The sequence below is a fragment of the Diorhabda carinulata genome, chromosome 2, assembly GCF_026250575.1.
Source record: "Diorhabda carinulata isolate Delta chromosome 2, icDioCari1.1, whole genome shotgun sequence".
Classification (NCBI taxonomy): Eukaryota; Metazoa; Arthropoda; class Insecta; order Coleoptera; family Chrysomelidae; genus Diorhabda; species Diorhabda carinulata.
In genome coordinates, this window is record NC_079461.1 from 28,440,972 (window position 1) to 28,461,540 (window position 20,569).

A 20,569-nucleotide genomic window follows, 5' to 3' on the forward strand; every position below is an offset into this window, starting at 1 on the left:
TTCATATTTACTTTTAAAGAATAGATGAACACATCCATCTAATGAATTTTGTACGTGGGTCAAATTCGTATTCAATTTAGGGACAGATCGCATGCGCAGTTTCAAAATTTACTTTCGCGAGTCGATGACTTTGCCCCCTACCGAACGAAAATTTTGAAAATGCGCATGCTCAGCCTCTAAACTGATTCGGAATTTGACCTCCGACCAAACTATAAAATCGGTGTTCACCACCGCATAGAAATAGCACCAGCTCTTTCAACAGTTTCCAAAAACGGTGCTGCTATTGGCAGTCTCCACGGAAATTTCCGTGGCTCTTAGAGGAACGGAAATCGCCACCCTCCACATAAAAAACCGTGGCCATCATTTAAACCTTATAGAACCGGATCAGAATGAAGCTTTTTTCAGTGTCTCTAAATCTTACCATATGATCGAAAATAACCACCCTCCACGGAAAAAAAACGTGGACTAATTTTAATCTTAGAAACACGAAAATTTTAAAACTAAACTAACCTAACCTAACCTAATCACCCGTATCCAATTGCCAAGGACTTACTAAGGTTATTCTTACAATCAAATTATTTATTGATAAATCTTTTGTATACTTACTGTCAATAGACACTTCGTTCCAAAAAAACATACCAGGAATATCTTCAAACTACTGTCTTTCAGATGAATTTAAAATGTTTGGATGCCAGAAATAAATGCTCCGTAAATTTAATGAAAGCAGAATTACTTATCCAGTTTAATCTATAGCTATCCTGTGAAGAGTTAGTTCTTCATCTTTATTAAAGAGAAAAAGGCAACTATATAAACAATTATTCTCTTCTTAATTTTTGTTTTCTTTCTTTTTATTCTAAAGACGAATAGGACTCAATTTTCTAATAATCTAAAATCTAATTGAAATTAAATTTTTAATAAAATAGATTTTCTATGGCTACTTTTGCTATCTATTGTCACGTAAACGTAATTTCAATTCAAATAAAAAGATAAATTTTTCAAAACTTCTGATTATATACGTTTTAGTATGTCCCGCTTTTGACGAAATAATTCCGCTGTTTTCACTCAACAAATTCCAAAATCTCGACTTGGCAAAAAAACTGACAACGCTGATACTAAATAAATTGGAAGAAAACTGGGGGAGGAAGTTATTTAGATTAGGAGGGAGACATATGGGGAAAAAGACAAACCAGGAAATAAAGAACCTGCATGAAGAACAACAAATTAGCAGAATTATACGATCCAGAAGACTAGGATATTTGAGAAAATGCTGGAATCAAGAGCAGCAAAGAAAATAACCGATATAAATATGGCACACTAAAAAAAGGAAGACCCAAAAAGAGATGGTAAGTAAAGTAACAAGGAGATCTAATGGAAGGAGGAATTCAGGATTGGAAGGAGAATACAAGAAATGAAAAAAAATGGAAGAAAATATTTAATTGGTTTTGTTGAAAAAAATATGTACTAAAATTTTCTATAAATCTCTTTAATCATTATTTAAATACAAAAATCAAACAACTAATATTTATCGTTTTTTCCAGGTGAACTTTCGTCTGGCACCCCATTGCCCAGGTTTCTTCCTCTCCCTAGTTCTATAATCTCTTGTTAAAAGTCCAGCAAGCCTCATAGATTCAGCCATTTCCTCATCCACAAAACTCTTTAAACCCCATGATATTCCCCACCTTAAAGCTCCTGCTTGAGCAGATTGCCCACCTCCTTCAACATTACAATCCACGTCAACTTTATTTAACAAATTAGTGAAAAGCAACGGAAACAATATCTGTTCTCTTTCTTGGTTTTCTTTGAAATATAATATTCCTTGGTTACCATTAATAGTTATTTTACCAGTTCCTGGCATTCTAACAGTAACATCACCTCTTGCTCTTTTTCTTAAACATTCATAAACAGTAACATATTGTTTTCCATCAGAATCAATACGAATTTTCGGGGCCTCAAATTTTTGTACTTTATTAATTATGGGTTTTGCATACTCAAGAATAAAATCTTTAACTTTATATGAGTAAGGCATGGCAGTCAATCTTTCAAATGAATTAATGAAATATTCATAATCTTTTTCACCAAGTGTTTCTACCAATTTTATTTCTAGGGATGCTTTATCAAGCCACTGATATCCGGAAATATCGAAAGTTAAATTAGGATCAGGCTCCAATTTTTTTCTAATCATTGTATCTTCAAACTTAATTAATTCGTTTATGTGATGGGCTACATTATGTAAAGCTTGATAATAATTTGGTTTTCCAGTGTAGAATAGAAAATGGTAAGGTCTTCCCGTTTCATCAAACTCTGCAGCTTTTCTTTCGGGAAAAATTTCATTCGGTGGTTTCATATGTGGTCGAGCTGTCTTTTCAAATAAACCAGATGGAAATAAATATTCGATAGCATTGTCTACATCCTCTTGTGAGAAATTTTCTGGATCTTCACCCATCATGTTTGCTAAATATCTTTTACCAAGAGTAAATTCTTCATTTTCTTTTTTCATAAAGGCATCGTATTCACGAGCTCTCTCTAAATAAGCTTTCATAGCCTTACTAATAGGTTTCTTGGTTTTATCAGTTTCCACGGATTCTGTACAAAACTGTTGAATAACACTTAATGCATACATATTTTTTGGTAGGCTAATTGATCTAAATGGATCAACAAATCGATACAACTTCGATAAAAACATCTTTATATAAATACTAAATGGTAAAATTTAAATTAACATTCAATCCATAACTTAACCTTAGCATACTTCTTATGATTGACAACTGACATCGAGGAGGGAAATTATCTATGGTACAGATTTCTTTGTGTATTTATATGGATCATTGTATTCTCGCCAGAACATAAATAGTAGTATGTAAGGACAGAAAATAAAAATTTCATGTCAGTTTGTCAATATTTACTTATATGTGTAAAATAAAAGTTGAATAATTCATATAATTTTGTCTATAATTGGAAGTAGCCGCATGGCCACAACAAACATTGCAGCCAATCCACTTTCGGGTGCAAGCATACGATTTTTAAGGTCATTTCAAATAAAATATTTCTTCTGGGGGCTAAATTAAAAGCTCCATTCCAAACACCCCAGATAACAAAACATAGCGTAGAAAGAATACACAAAGAGAAAATATTACATCTTTTCAAACTACGGCTTTATTCTGTATTTGAGTACAATTGGAATATGTAGAGACGAACAGATTATTTCATTATACTATAGAAGGATTAAATGTTCCCCTAGCTTAATTGCACTTTACCAAGTTATATGTAATAACAAGAAACGTCAAGTTGTCAGGTTAATGTCAGATGCTCAACATTTACTTGTGTTAAATAAGAGTTAAATAATCCATTATAGTTTTGTCTATGTAATCGAATGACCACAACAGATATTGCAGCAGACATATTTGGGTGACAATATATCAGTTTTAGGGTCATTTCGAAGAAAATATTTGTTAGTATATAATGACCAGAAACGTCAGATTGATTTCAGTTGGTTAACATCAGTCAGAATTCACTTATATGAGTAAAATAAACGTTAAGTAATCAGTATAATTTTATCTATGATTGGAAGTAGCCGCATGGCCGCAGCAGACATTGCAGCCAACTTATTTTTAGGGAAACATATCATTCTTAAGGTCATTTCAAATAATTTAATTGATTTTTGGGGACTAAGTAACAAAACATTCCAGTGAAGTAGAAACTCATAAAGAGAAAATACATTTATTGAAAAATTGATTAAAAGCATAATCGCATTATGCTATAATATATGTAAAGATTAAATTTTTCGGTGATTTAACCGCATATTATCTTGTTCAAAAAACCTCTCTTTGGATCTTATAGATAATACATGTTAGCTAAACGTTTACCGTTTTTAAAACAGGGCTTCGAAAAAATTTTTGGTTAATAACTTAATTTCTGTTTCATTTAAATCGTGATTGATAAATGATTATAGGGCTATTAAAATTGGTTATTAAAATTACTACAGGTCTATGCATCGTGCATACACCATAACTTCAAAATACTAAATTTGCATTAGGAATTGATCTTTTATAGTTAAATAAAAAATTGTAAAATAATGAAAGTAGCCTTTGAATATTAGATGTCCAACATCCTCTACCAATATTGAATATTATACCTATCAATTGCAGTGCAAATTTATTCGTTATAAACATATATCTAATCATATAGAATAGAAGTAGTTGTTTCTACAAGAAATTAATTTATGGTTTGTCATTGGCTAAAATTGAACTTTATGGAACTCTCTTAGCTTTGTCTTAACCACCCAAGGTAATGAACCTGAATCCTGAATTACGTCACCATCAGCACCAAAAAAATATGATGTAGAATGTAGGTGACAGTTTGGTTAATAAAATATTTATTTATAATTAGGTTGACTGTTTTTATAATACTATTTAACGTAGTGTAGTATTTTTTGTATATTGATAGCATAAAAAATATTTACGTTGTAGGTAAGTTTATTCTATAAAAAATAAAAAAAAGATAACGGTAATTCACAAAGCACGATATTTCATCCTAAAAAACTATATACAAATAATCTTCAAAGATAAATTCAAAATCACTTTTTAAGAAAGTTATGGTATCAATGTTAAGTCGGTCAATTTGCCGGGTTGGTGATTCTACTCTAAACCATTGATTTTTCTTACTCTCGGAAACGCATGTGTAATGAATGCCCCCTGAAACGAAATGTCTTTTTATTCAATGACTCACTAGTTACCGCAAGTGCAATCTTAATTAAAACTAAAAATGGATGTAATTTTAGATAGACCTAAACCAAGCATGGCAGATAGAAAAGCCGAATTAGAACGTAAGAAAGCAAAATTACAAGCTTTAAGGGAAGAAAAAGATCGCAGGAGACGCGAGAAGGAACTAAAGGAAGTTGAAGAGGCGACAAATAGGACCATATTGGGTGGTGGTGGCGATAGAAAAGAGCTAGATGATTTACTTCGAGAAGTTGGTGTAGCTCCCGTATCTGAAGTTTTTTCTAGTATTTCCAGTGCTAATTCACTTACTCCAGAACCTAGTAGAAATCACACACCAGATACTTCTTTACAACCACATAGTTTACCAAATAAGTGAGTAGTATTATTTATAATTTCTCATCTTTAACTGTGTTTCGGCTAATGACAATATTTTTAAAAATTACACTGGTTTGCGTGAAAATCAGTCCTGACACCATTCTTGACAATTCCAATGTAAAATCACACCATAGATCCAAATATAATCTCAGTTTTCCTCAATCACCTTCTGTTTGTGGGGGACATCCCCTACTTATTTTTCACACATTTGTTGTTGCTTTAGTAACGGGCCTGCAATCAGGTTTCATGAAATATTGTTGCTTTCTTTGTGAATTGGATAGCCTGAGACAAACATTAGACCGTGCAGAACTGGTCTCTGAGAGAAACTTTTACCCCTTTTCAAAATAATGTTGTGTACTAATCCTTTGGCCCTGAAGGAAAATGTTTATTTGCTATCTTTGCGTATTAAACTTGTTTGGCTTGCATTCCAAAATGTGTGTAAGAAATTTTGAATAATTAAAAAAAGTGATGATTATATCACTCATGTTAAGGAATTGCTGTTGGCATATACAAGGCTATGAGATGTAACATTATAATTGTTTCCAGCAAAAATAGCTCTTTTTATCCCTTTAAATTGAATCATTGTCAATAAGTTTATTATTATCGAAAAGTGGTAAAAATGGAGGGCTCCCACAAAAATGGTGGGTGATGGCAAAAAGCGGCAGTTATATTTGAAGTCTTTTTTACATAGAAATCACCAAGAATAGTGCCGAGGCTTGATTAAAATTTTTTTTGCAGACCAGTGTTATTGTAGTTATTTTAACCTAGTAGTAGTTGAAAAATTTATATCTCTTTTAGTGTTTCAACAGCTAAGAAAAAGATTCCCCAACTAACAGTTGTTCCAGTGCAAACTACAAACATTCCTCCGAAGGAAATAGTTGTTTACACAAAACAAACCCAGACAACAACGACTGGTCATGATGTTAGAGACGGTAAGTTAACAGTATAAAATTTTTTTAAGATCATCATTCCAGTCGTACATGTAGGTCCAGTAGTACTTTAGAAAGACTTCCTAGATTGTAGTTATAATAGGCATAAGGGTAAAAGAATCTAGACTATCTTCCTTCACATGTTCTAAATTATTCAGTTATGTTGTTTTTAATCATGATTTTTAAATTATTTTTATCTTGTTCAAAATAACTGGAATAAATGAAAATAATATACAGGGTGATTAATTTCCATTTTTTTCAGTGCTCAATATTAATCTACATGTAGGAAAAAAAAATTTCACCAAGTTTGAACTCTCAATATCAATTTTAAGTACATACAATTTAAATAGAAAGTATTACCATTAAAAATGCATGTAAAAAAATTTTTGGTTCAAATTTCTTATGCTCACTTTTTACAATATTGCAAATCAGTTTGATTAATCTTGTAGGGAATTTTATGCTCTTCGAAATCACTTAAGTGTTTTTATGTATAACTGGTACTGGCTCACTAATAGGAGTCTTAAAGCACAGTTTTAAAAAAAAATTTCTCTTATTGGTAAACCAGTGCGAGTTCACAAATAATCTATATTTATATATGTAGATTAAATTTTGTTTAAGCATTGAAAAAAATTAATCACCCTATAAGTATATACAACTAGGACAAAAAGTATTTCATCAAATGTGAGACTTTTGTTTTATCACATTGTCACACAGGTATTAGTTGCTAGAAGATTTGGCAAATGTTTTTAATCTATAATTTTCTTGTCACCTACACCCGATACTTAATATTACCTAATATATCATAAGATAATTATATTTCTCAGTATTACACCAAAAAGATTCAAATAAGCTGAACTTACCTACCATATCCAGTTTCGTTTCAACCTCCATATATCTATTGTTTGTTTTTTTTGATTTAATTTCTTAATTTTTAAAGTTTAAAAATCAAAATTGTGTTAATATTGCTAAGGTACTGGTACTGTCCAGTTTCATCAGTTCTTCTGCTTCCAAAAAATATAGACTCTTCCCAAAAGAGGCTATTCTTCTGGTTTTTTTGTCCTACTTCCCAAAGTGTTAATACTACTCCTTCATGATACCTAAGTTTTTTAGTGGAATGGACAGGAAATTTGTAGAGTATATGCTTGATCTCAGAATTTGTAGATGTCGTCCTCTGACTTGCCTAACATCTTATGGTAATGTTTCACAGAGCAGTAACCTGTCAGAAGATCTACCACCGGTTTGATGTCGTTTCTAGTCATCACGAGAAGTTCTACAGATTATTTAACCATCCACTCAATACTTTATTGATATGACATCTCATAAGGCCACAGTAGGGCTCTGGTTCTAGGTATGATGTCGTTGCATCGTTTTTGGCAAGACTGTCTGCTTCCTCATTTCCTAGTATACACTGGTAGCCTGGTAGCCATATTAAGGTTACTTTGTTTTTGTTAGTTAGTGCTTCTAGAGTTTGTTTGCTCTCCCACATTAATTTGAGCGTGCACCTAATAGCTTTCATGACCCTCAAGGCCGCTTGACTATATAAGTGAATGTGAAGGTTTCTATCAAAACACTCCTGAGCGCATTTGTTCATTGTTAGCATCTCTATCTGAAAAATTGTAAATGATGTTCCTAGTTCCTAGTGGAATGGAGATCTTGCACTTTAGTCCACAAATGCCCAATTCAGCTCCTTGCACTAATTTTGAACTATGTGTGAACCAGAGAGATACATTTCGTGCATGTGGAAAACTTTTATTGACCCAAGATTGGCGGTCATTAATTACCTCTTCGAATGGGATATATTTGTCCATTTGGTACACTCTTATTCATTATTCTATTCCGCTTGAACTTTCTTTCAATCTATTTTCATATAATTTTGTGTTTAGTCGATATTGTAATAAATTTTCTAATTCCCATTCTTTACAGCTTTCTTTTCAAAAAATAATAAATTCTGTTAATTTTTTTGTTGATGCTTATTTTTCCTTTTTATTATTTCTTCTATCTACAAATTCAACAATTTTCCTTTGTACTTTTTAGTGTTGGGATAAATGTTTATTAGTTTTATACAAAGTTTTTTAACTCTTTTTTACTTTGTACTAACTCTTCTGTTTAAGTTACTGTTATTCTTTCATATTTCAGCTATTGTGTTAACCCAACTTTCATTTGGTTTGCCATGGTCTCTTCATGTAACTATCTTGACCTCCCTTATTGCTTTTACCATTCTATTATCTGCCTTTCGACCCTAGTGGCATTACTAATTCAATTATTTTCTTGAATATAAGGTTTGCTTATTTTTAGTACTGCTCTTAGGTCTATGTTCTTTAGTCTATCTTTCCTAGTAACCTCTGTCTTTCCTAGTAACTACTTTATATCAATATAGCATTTATTTGACATTATTTTTCTTTCTAGTATCCATGTTTTGCTTCCTTATGAAAATGTCTAAAAATAATTAGGAATACCACCATCTTACTTAGTCTTTAATATTATACTTGTTGATTTAAACGATGTGTCTTAATGGTCTTCTCTGTTCTTTTCATTATATCTTGGTTTTTACTAATATTTATTATTATGTGAGGATATTTGAAACATTACACTTGTTCCGATATTTTTACTTTATACTTTTATATTTTTTTTGTTTATTCTATGGCCATTACTTTACTTTTTGTAAAGCTAGATTACCGTTGAAAGGGGGTCGCCTTGTTTTAATCCTTGTTGTGTTTTCAAAGGTTCACTTTTCTTGTTATTCATTTTTACTATATTGGTTGTGTCCTATAATATCATCTTAACTAGTTGAATTAGTTTGTTTGGAATTTATAATTCTCGTAATATTTGGATTAACTTTTTTCTCATCACAATATCATAAGCTCTTTTGAAATGAACAAATAGGGTTTCTGTTGGTATCTCATTTTCATAACAGCCAGTAATCAGCTGTTTCATCGTAAAAACTTGGTCCAATGTTCCTCTGCCTTTTCTAAACCCTCCTTGGTACTCTTCTAACAATTTTTCTGCGTATATTTCCAATCTTTTGAAAATTGCTGCGAATATTTTATAGTCACAATAATAAATTAATTAAATATATTTTTGTTTACGAATATAAAGAATATGATAGGAAGATAATCTGATCGTTCCATTTTTAAATTTTTGAAATTAAGTAGACACACCAAGTAACTTCTTTCTTAGTTTTGACGTTATGGTTAGTAATTGTTTAGTTATTTTGGACTTTTTGTTTAAATTCTTGGATTAGTTAGTTCTTTTGTCAATGAAAATATTTCTTTACTTGACCAATCGTTTTAATTATGTTAGATATATTTTCTTATGCTAATGATTTGCTTGATAAATGCGTTAAAAACTGATTTTGTGTTATTGCTGCTAAAGATTTTGGATTTTGGAAAAAGTCTTGTGAGTATACAGTAGACAGTTTTTAGTTCATTTCTCAAGCTTTTTATTTAGTTCAAATGATAGTTGCAGTAATTCTAATTCCTTATAGAAAGGGAATTATAACTATATTTATATAATTCACGGTTATCAATTCACACGAATTACAAAATCCAATCTCAAAAAAATAATATTAGCAGGACAGTATTTTTGTGCAACTTTCTGTCTAACCTTCAATTTAGTTCAATTTATTTTTTTAAAGTATACTTGTATATGTCATGTGCAATCTAAATCTCTTCTATTCTGAAAATTTAACAAATTGATTGAACAAAGATGTTAAAAAAATGTATTAACAAACAATTGAATGGTGTTGTATGCAGTGATATTTATCTTATTCATTGATTTTATAAACTACTAAAATCGGTACTTAAACTGTTTAATCGAGAAATCTGTCGTTAAATTTGTAACAATTTCAAAACATATTAGTTGGAGAGCTGATGACGAATTTTGAGAAGGTTCTTAGGCCAGCTGATATTGGGAAAAATTACAATTTCGCCGATTGGCGATTCCAGTCCTGAAAGCTTTTTAGATAGTTAGCGGTTATTTTGCTCCTGCGTAGCATATAATATTTGCAAAAAAATCAAAAGAAATATATTTTAGGCAACTTGATTTGTGCGATAAAGAAGTCTTACACGCAGCCGTAAATGCGATAAGGGTAGCTAATCGAGGCGAAGTGATTGGCTATTGAGAAACCTCGTGCTTACAGCACTATTTCACCTCAAATGTGTAAATGATAGTTATAATATTTCCGAATATTCGTCGTTCATTGGCCGTTCTATTCAAATTCCCACTTACTGTAACCAACCAAATAAAAAAATATGGTGAACCCTCGTCAATATAAAACATAAGTAAATGGGAGTGCATATCATGGATAAATAAACATTTAAATACATTTTTCTACGTCCGTTATAATATTCACGTTTTTCTTTTGCATTCATAAAGAATATAATTTCTGAATCGGTCAAAAAACGTGAAAAAAAGTACCGTAGCGTTTAATTTTTTCGCGCTTTTGAGTTGAAAAAAGTGCCGTAACGTGTCACATTTTTTTTCTTTATATTTGTTCAAGAAGATCCTTTGGTGTCTAATTAAAAGGAATGTAGTATTATTATTGATGGAGAGCAATATTGAAGAAAGTTTAAAATGCACACCAGAAGATGTTGAATTGGCAACTGCAGCGACTATGAATCTTCTCCCTGAGAAATCCAGGGAACAGTATTTAAAGGAATTTAATTCTTTTATGAAGTAGCGCACTAAAAAAGGTATAAACAGCATCACAGAAAGAGTGTTACTAGCTTAGTTTGAAACTAAATCCAAAATGTGGAAATCTTCAACACTTTGGTCGACTTATTCAAATCTGAAAAGGCACCTTAATGGTAAATAACGACGTAGGCATCAGTAAATACTCGAAACTCATTGTATATCTGAAAAATAAATCAGTTGGCTATAAACCCAAAAAAATCTACATTTGCCCGTGAAAAAATTAATAAGTTTCTGTAGCAAATGGTATGACAGCAAAAAAATTTAATGTAAACTTAGATATTATTTGTAACATCTTTCAGATTGCTTCAATATTCGGACTCGCAGGAGCTCTGCGTAGGGAGGAATTATATAAAATGAAGTGTAACGAATTATACTGGAAATGTTTTAATTATCATAGTATCTGATACAAAAACTCATGCTCAACGTCGATTTACTGTTATTAGTGAAATATCTGGTTGGTAAACATTTATAAAAAATTATAAATACCAACGAGCCACAAATGTCAAAACAGATCATTTATTTTTGCAGTGTAGAAATGTAAAATGCAAAACCCAATGTTGCCAATTCAAGTACCAATAGTAATGTAACTTCTTCTTCACTTCAAATTAATAATACTCACAGTTGTACGTTTGATATTACTATTACAAAATAAAAATCGATAAAAATTTTGTCACATCTTTTTAAGTCTACGGACGTAGAAAAATGTTTGTATGAAACTCGTGAGTAAAGTCACTTTTTTTCACCCGTAAGAATTCCCGAATTGTCAAACCGTCCTACTCTTGAAAAAAAGTATCACTTCACTCACTTGTTGTATAAATAACTAATTTGGTTGAGTGTGATAGAGAGAAAGGAAATAAAAAACTATATATTGTCCACTCCAATAGTGTTTTTACACTAAAAAAACCGTTTTAGGAAACTTTAATCACACCACTAGATATCACTAAAAAAGTAACTATAGCATAGGTATTCAGGTAGATCATTTATCAGCTGATAGTGGATCCCAACCAAGAACGAGATTTAGATCACAGTTTCCGAGGGTCGCGCTTAGTTTTCAGTGGAAATGTCAAATTTAAAACATGATCTTTAAGAACTTTTGATTTTTATTACTTTTTTGAAGGTTAAGTCTTCTATTATATTTATTTAGTTTGTATAATTTTAAATGTTTAATCATTTTTATTGAGCAGTTATCAACGATCTACCCACTCATACGGGTTTTGCAGAAAAGTTTAATACTAATACGTTATTTTTATGTGGAAATTACGAAAAGTATAAAAACTCCAAAGTCAGTAACATACAACTCACACTGTTCATGAGAATTAATAGCAGACAGCACAGATACCGAATAATATGTTACGTGGTAGACAGTTATTTAAAGGGAATAAATAACTTTTAAAGTCAAAAACCATAGACAAATGTAACAACCCGTTAGCTGATCGCATTTACCCACCGGTCTATACGACCGGACAAACCCTGGCAGAATAATGTTTAACTTAGTTCCGTTCTTATTTGTACTACCAAAAAAATACTATTAAATAATTTGCCCTCCCTCAGAAATGTGCAGAAAATAAGAAGAAACCGTGCTCACGAAGAACGTATACTGCTCACGGAATAATGGAAAGCTTTTGATTAAATCATGGAGTAAATATCTAAATAGCTTTATTTGAATTTGTACCAACTAAATATGTCAAATTTTCTATTTGCACCCATCTAAAAACCAAGAAAAAAATGATTTTTTAAGTGCGGATCAGCTGCTCCAATGATCGTAACTTGTACTGGGCATGTACTATAGAAAACCCTGATTCTATACGGACAATTGGAACTTCTCTACGTTACGGTGCTGACAGTATTCATTCTCTCTCTCGTTCGAGACACTTCATCTATACTGCGCATGCTTGAGAATTCGGAAGATAGAGAAATCGTTGCCATTTTGTCATCCTTAGTCGGAACAGCTTCAACTTATATTCGTGTTGTGTTCTCTTGTATTTGCACCCTAAGGAAAAGTGAAGAAAACATAAAAATAACATGCGTTCTAAAAATTCTAATCCCCACATAAAAAAATTAGATTGTAATGTAAAAAACATTATGGCTTTATTTTCATATGTACTACTTGAAATTTTTTTGTTGGCGCGAGGAGCTCGGGCCCCGGCAGCTGCCAGCATACCTCGATCAGCTATCCTTGTCGTACTTTTTTATCGCACTTATTTACAAACTTAATTAACGTATGGAAATTGTTTATAACTGGCAAAATCGTCTGGCGATTTGCAGGTATTGTTGAAATTACTTATTAATTACGTGATATAAATTTCAAATTCGTTATCAACTCTTGGACTATATTGATCTACTCTGATAATTTATATTGCATATGATGTAAGAAATAATTTTGACACAATTTAAACCATTTTAGTGTGAGTTATTACGCTCTATTGAGCCAAAGAACATTAGTTTGTTAATGACACATCACTCATTAAGACGTGTGACCAACTTTTTGCCTTCAAGAGCAATACAATAATTTCAACGCTTCTCCAACTTCTCGATGCCGTGCTAGTAGAAGGATTTGTCTTTTGCATCAAAATAGGCTTCAGTTTCAGAAATTGCTTCTTCATTTGAGCTGAATTTCTTATCGGCGAACATTTTTTTGAGATCAGCGAATAGTCACTGTGAACCGAATTCTAAGTGTAATTCGTTCAATTGCACTGTCGTTGCCAATGACTTGTGAATCTGTGTATTGTCTTGGTGAAACAGTGGTTTTTTCATTGAAATATGAGACCGTTTTTCCTTGATACTTGCATTCAAACGATCCAACAACTCTATGTAGTATTAATAATTAATTTTTTCTCCCTTTTGGAGATAGTCAACGAACAATATTCCATGCGCATCCCAAAATACTGAAGCCCTAATCTTCCCAGCTGACTTTTGTGTCTTTGGTTATTTCGGATATGGTTCACCGGCTACAGTCCACTCAGATGATGGTCGTTTTGATTCTGGAGTAAATTGATGGATCCATGTTTCATCCATTCTCACATAATTACGCAAAAAATCTGATTTATTACATGTAAAAATGGTCAAACACTGCTCTGAATCAATAAGTTGTTCTTTTTATAAATGCGGCACTCCCTTTGAAAAAAGCTTTCTCATAGTTAAATGTTTATGGATAATTGTAAACACACTGCCTTCTGATATCTGTAAGGCATTAGCTATTTCATGCAATTTTAATTTACTTTTTTGATATTTTCTGTAGTAACCACCTCAATTGGACGACAAAAACGTTCACCATCATTGGTATCTGTACGACTACGTTTAAATTCAGCAAATCACTAACAAATGGTGCTTTTCGATGGAGCACAGTCCAGATAACACTTTTAAAGCCATTGCTGATCTTGCACAGTAGTTTTTCTTGACACATAGGCTTTCAGAAGCTGGTACTTGAATTATTGAGTTACATTATATATAGAGGTGTGTTAAAAGGTTTAAGTCTATCTGCCCACCAATATATGACAAAAATGCGCAATATTGATACCAGCGATACATAAAATAGTACAGTACATTAGTTGTAAAATGACTATATCAGTTTATCACAGTTGAAATAAAACGTTTTTGAATTTCAACTTTACACATCTTCTTCAATGTACTTAACTACTCTTTGTTATTCCTCAAACTGGTTTTCAATTTTGATATTTTGGTTGTTTTATTCCGATGAACTTGATTACCATTTCCCTAGGTGTTAAATTTTTCTTACTAGTTTCTACTAGTCAAAAAACCCGATTTTCATTTGTCAAAATTAATCCTTTGGAATCCGAAAACTCATTTGAGAACTCCAATTGATTCTCTACAGGTAAACTGGGAATAGATGGGATAGATTTATACTTTAAATGATTTCTATTGAAATTTGTAAAATCACTATCCAGAAAATGATTTTCTCACAAGCGATAATTTGATCTCGAGCAATTCTTCCCATTTAGAACCCACATCAGGAAAGCGTTTGGGAAATTGAAACAAATGATCTTGACAATTGACATTGACAGTAGTGACACATTTTTATTACACTAGCGCCACGATTGGTAAGTGGCAGAACTAAATTTGTGTTGCTGAAATTTAGATGCAAGTCGAGCATCTTCTTGGGTATGTTTCGTACGCTTAACTGTCAGGTGTTGATTTGTTCTTTTTTAGGATTGTCAACATTTTACTGAATAAATGGCGGCAAATTTAAATCATGCTTTAATTTTGGGACATCCATTACAATGTTTGACGTTATTTAGTACTCTTGATTTATTCCTAGGAGCTCATTGTGTTGTTTCCATATTCCACCCAAAATTAAATTGTTGTTATTTTTCCGGAACTATAGTTTTGAAAAAACTATTATCATAATGAAGTAAACATCTAAAACTTTAGATTATGTTTCTTATGTTCTTGCTTCTATTCTCTTGTAGCAAACATATTGTACCCCAAAATTAACTGTTTGATCTCAGAATTATTTTCAACTTTGCTAATTTCCTAAGATTCTTTATTAATTTAGTTGTTCCACATACTTCTCTTATATTTTTAGTAACATATTTCTTTATTATATAAAACTTTATCTATCATTTTTATTTATTTGACAATTGTATATTATATTTCTTTTCGTAGTTGCTGATTTCAAATTTATTTTCACCGGTAATTTTCAATATCTAGTTCTGTATCGTTTAAGTCAAAACTGAAATATTTCTATACCCCACTGTCAAAATTATATTGAAAAATAAAAAAATTGTAATAGTATGTATAAGGTAAAGGAAAATATTTGACCACCATTCAATTGTTTGCTGTTTTAAATTAAATTACTAGAGAAATTACGAGAAATTTTCGCTAATAGTAAAATAATTAGAAATAAGTGATGTTGTTATATTCTAAATGCTAACAAGGATCTTCCTGTTCTTCTTCCCCGCTTAAAGGCTACATGGAGGACTGGTGGAGGCCCAGGAAAGGTACGGTGTGCACGTCATTTTTTATTATCAAATTTTTTTCTGTATACTGTTCCTATGCTCCTGAATATAATCTATTATATTGATGTCACTATATCTATAGTGAAATTTTGTACTAAACCTTTTTAATGAAAAATATTTTTTTACTGAAGAAATACCTCTATGTTTCAAAATCGTATTTTTTCTTTGGAACCTTCAATTTTCATAACCAAGAAAACAATTTTTTTATACAGGACAAAATAAAGTTCATACTAAACTTGTTTCAAGACGCTCCTTTTTGTTGTTTTGTTGCATTACAATCAACTTTCTCGATTAAGGCCGCTTGACATGATGCAAGACAACGTGCAATGCAATGCAAGAAAAAATATTTCTTTATCAAAAGCATGCGCAGATGAAGTGCAGCTGATTGTTTCATGCAAAATCTCGCACTTACAACATTATCGGTTTGGTGCCATTTTTATTGCTTGCTAGTTGCAATTTTAGGGAGAAATGAGTTTCTTCTCTGCTGATATTAAGTCTCTCTCCAGAGATTTCTCAGTTATTCTATGTTTTATTTTTCTTAAGAGTATTTTGAATGTTTCTTCATTAATTCTCAAATATAACTTTGTAGGTTTACTCGTCCAATTCTTCAGCTAACCTAACCAAATGTATCCCCCTGTTCCATTTAGCTAGGTTCTGGCGCACCATAGCCTGGGTGCTCTACTCTATCTACCGGTCTCCAAAAGCAAGGCAGCAGCTGAACACTTTTTCTTGTTTGCTTTACCTAGCTTTGTTATTCTCGTTTTTAAACGGTCCACAGTATACAATGTAAGAATTTTATTAATGGAATTTTGATTAGTGGCAACCATGATATAATGGCAAGAGACTTGCATCATGTCAAGCTGCGTTAAATTTTTAAAACTTATATAATAGAAGATACTTAATTGTATGAAGAAGTTTCTAATTCTAATAATTGGAGTGTATTATACATTGAACTTTATTAATTTCAATAAATAATCTGAATAGAACTTGAGAAATGTGACATCCACTATTAGCTATTACAATATAAAGGGCGTACGAACAGAAACAATATTTAATGTAAATTGATGTCGTAACCAACTTTGCTAAAACAATGCACACTCTAAAACCTAATAAGCACCTAATTTTATTAATTTTCTTGTGCTTTCAGAATGGCTATTTAAAAAAAAACTTTGTGGAATTGTAGAAAGCTAAAGTTTGCAATTTGGATAGTTATTCTGAAAATGAATTTAAAATTATTTTCCGTTGATGACCAATGTTGGTTATTTTTTTATTTAATTTTTTTCTAGGGGATGTTGGAAGGGGAAAATATTTTCATACTCTAAATTGTCAATTTAAGAATAAAAATCGACTTATTTCAGGTTTTTCTCGCATAGTACATAATTTTAAAATTGAATTTATTCCATACATATTGATCGTATTGTATGTATGGGGTTGAGTTGATTCTTTAGATCCAAACAATATAAAAATCAAGAAATTTACAAAATATCTTTATAATGATCTACTACTTTTTCCATTAATTCAAATATCCTATAAAATCCACCATACCTATATATAAAATAGTTCAGTTAAGATTCTATCTATAGTTAATTGTATTAGAGCTTTATAAACATTATAAGAAAAATATTGGTATAATTTTACTTTTTTCAATTTTTTTTTCATATTAACTGCAATTTCGGAAACAATTCTTCCTGCCTAAGTTTGGCACACTGTTAGGAGACAAATAATTAAACAAACAAAAATTATAAAAAAATTCTATTTTTACATAGTTATTATCTTAACTGAAATTTAACAATAATTTTGAATATAGACATCTGAAATTTCTATCAACTATCTTATGACCTTTACATTTCTGTTGGTTGTTTTGGTTTTAATTTTATTTGTCAATTCAACATCCTTTCGTTGCTTTACTCTTTACTTTGTCGGTAGCCTTAGTTTCTTCTTCACACTGTACCATACCTCCTTTTCAAGTCCAAATCTCTCTAAGGTGTAAGTTAGGTTGAAATTTGTCTTAAAATCATAACATAAAAATATAGTAATAATGAAAATAAACTAAAAATAATAGGTTTTTGAATAATCATTTCCTATTTACCTTTTTTAGTAGATTTTGATGAAATATATGTTTATTAGGCTACCATATACACTGCGACCCAAATTGTGTCCCCCTTCTTATGGCGCTATTGGCGAACTCAGTGTTTACTGATCTTTTGAATCCACTCCTTTTAAAAATTTCAGAATTTGGAAGGTCTATAGCTGCCAGAGATCTTTGTCTTCTATTTCATATACTCCCAGGTGTAGTGCAGAGTTCCGTAGTCCCCACATTTCGAGATCGGATAAATATTTCGTCTTCCGGACAACAGAATCTGCACGCCTTATTCTCTGCTTCTAGCTTTTTCGGGTGTCCATTAGGCAACAGTGCCCCGACAGCGCCCCTGTATTAAATCTAACACTGTATTGGACTTTTCAAAGCTAATTTATTTGTTTCGGAAAACCTTAGTAAAACTGAAACTTCTTAACCTCACATTCAACTAAAGTCAGATTAGTTTGTTGTTTTGAAAGAAAACAACTTCTTACAGCCAACCTTGAAAATCATCATGTCCCAAACATCCCCTTCCTAATATCCAGAAAATAATTGGTATAATTTCAAGTAGATAATTTTACATTTGGAAAAGAATATTCAACATCATCGAAGAATTCTTTAAGCTTGTTAATATGAAAGTAGGAAACTAAATACCAACATTGGTCAAACCTAACAACATATAACTAAATAAAGCAAACATGTGCACCTACTTCTTCCTTTTTTTAAATATTCACTTCATAATTTTATCCGTGATATGTATAAATGAAGAATTAAGATAATGTATTATTGCCTTGATACACCATAAACAGAATACACAAGTTGATTCTTAAAACTTCCTGTTATTTATTTATTTAATTTATTCTAATGGTCTATTATTAGATATTGACAACATTGATCGTCTTTCAATGCGGAATATTTTAGATTTTATTTTAATTTGTAGGTATATTAAGCAATTAGCACAATTATTGAAGTTGAGATTATATTTTTAATCATCTAACTATAGGTCTTACACTATAAAAATTAATACACGTCATATTTGACACCGTTGCCACACTTTAAAAGTAGTATGGAGATTGAGGAAATGTGAAACAATGAGGTTATGTTCATATAAATTATTTTCTGGTTAATCTATTTAATTTTATAAGTAAATTTGGGACGTGGCTGTGAAAAATTATGTTTAAATTACTTATTTAACAATCCCATGATTTTATTTGGCACAGGAAATTCACTTGAATGCAATCAAAACATTACTAACAACATGATGACGAATTAGGGACTTTAGTCATATTGGTATCAAATTTGAAAACGAATACGTCATTAATTTTTATTATGTGTGACTAGGGTTGCCACCTTTTTTTTTCTACAATTAAAATATATTAATTAAATTATATATTAATTATTATTATAAATTAAATATTAAATTAAAGTAAATGAGTAATTCATTCTTTATCAAATTTAGAAATTCTTTGTTTTTTTGTCTCGCTTTTTGCTATTACATCATTACGGCCATCTTTAAACTTTCGACGCCATTCACTCACAACACCATCAGACATGATGTTTTCCCCATACACACGACTCATTCTCCGATGGATTTCTGCAGCACTATGGCCTTCACCCTGTAGAAAACGAATCACATTTCGCAATTCACACTTGGCGGGAGCATCAATAATAGCGGATATGTTTATGTGGCTGTTACACAACGCCGACTGACGCTGTGTGTCAATAATAGCAGAGTGTGTAGTGCACGTTGGTTGAATGCAATCATGCGCTAAGTAACCAATCAATGCGTTCGCATAAAGCGAGGTCAGTTAGCGCGAATTTTAAAAACCGTTTAATAACGTAAAGAGAGATCGCGTAAACCGTATTTACTGTACTTGCAAGTTTTAACTTGTCGCAATAAACGACAAAATATAAATGTGCGCTTGTATAAACAAGTAACAGACAATGTTATTTTTGGTTGAAGAGAAATTTGTCGAAGAGTATTTTGAATTTTGAAATTTAATAAATGGATTATGGGATGGGCAAAAACTTTTGACCTATATGTACACATCTTACTATAAAGTTGGTTTAATAAAGTGATTTCTCCATGAAGATGCGAAATAAAGTATTTTATACATAATGTATAATACTTTATTATAAAGTATGGGTGGCAACCCTATATATGACCTATAGGTCTTCATTATATGAATAACTAATTTTCACAGTTTTTTAATTAAAAGATAGTCATAGTATATGATAAAAATTAGCTTACGAATACGGATTATTTTCAAAACTAATGGAATTTTAAAAATTGAAACTGATATATCAATAAATAATAAAACATATCTAAGAATTAAACAAAAAGTACCAGATTAGAATAAATATAAAAATCCATTTTTATTTTTATCCCAAAACCTGTTAACTACCAAACATTATTTCCAAATTCACCATAGTGCATACACACACCATTTATTTAAATTATTTACACAACTTTCAAAACCCGATTTATTCAAAAGTATTATGAATGAAAATAAGAACAAAAGATCCGCACATTAACTTTTTGGCTCACCAGTTGGCTTTTTATACCAGGTGACGCACAATGTAAAAAGTATTTGAAGTGTATGTTCAAATTGAATAATGCTCAAAATTTAATGCTGCTTAAAAACTGGAGAGTTTTGCAAATAAGAAAACTATGAAATCAAAGTCAAAAGTGATTCAATTTGAAACGAAACTTACGATTCCAATTCCAAGTAAATTAAATTAACAGTTCCTTAGTTGCATTACTGATTTCCAGGTGCTTTTCCTTTGGTTCGGGTCTCGTGT

At 31.1% G+C, this 20,569-nt stretch overlaps 2 protein-coding genes across 19 annotated transcripts in view; one reads left to right on the forward strand and one right to left on the reverse strand.

The window, feature by feature from the left end:
- Positions 1-1,467: 1,467 nt before the first annotated feature.
- LOC130903536 (28S ribosomal protein S9, mitochondrial) lies at positions 1,468-2,767 on the reverse strand. The gene has a single exon (XM_057815689.1). It carries the CDS (start codon positions 2,681-2,683, stop codon positions 1,523-1,525), a length of 1,161 nt encoding a protein of 386 aa, XP_057671672.1. The 5' UTR covers positions 2,684-2,767; the 3' UTR covers positions 1,468-1,522.
- Positions 2,768-4,293: 1,526 nt separating this feature from the next.
- The window catches only part of LOC130890976 (cytoplasmic dynein 1 intermediate chain), a 57,204-nt gene continuing 40,928 nt past the window's right edge, over positions 4,294-20,569 (forward strand). For 6 of the 18 annotated variants that reach the window (XM_057795446.1, XM_057795451.1, XM_057795453.1 and 3 more), the window contains exons 1-4: positions 4,294-4,466; positions 4,778-5,090; positions 5,892-6,025; positions 15,640-15,672. In XM_057795446.1, the coding sequence (XP_057651429.1) occupies positions 4,795-5,090; positions 5,892-6,025; positions 15,640-15,672 (463 nt within the window). In that variant the 5' untranslated portion in view covers positions 4,294-4,466; positions 4,778-4,794. Of the gene's footprint in view, positions 4,467-4,777; positions 5,091-5,891; positions 6,026-9,394; positions 9,419-15,639; positions 15,673-20,569 lie in introns of all 18 variants that reach the window. The other 12 variants (XM_057795443.1, XM_057795447.1, XM_057795450.1 and 9 more) reach the window with 4 other exon arrangements.

What these genes read in the sequence shown, in the direction of transcription:
- LOC130903536 (XM_057815689.1), bottom strand. Translation starts at nt 2,683, where the DNA reads ATGTTTTTATCGAAGTTGTATCGATTTGTTGATCCATTTAGATCAATT.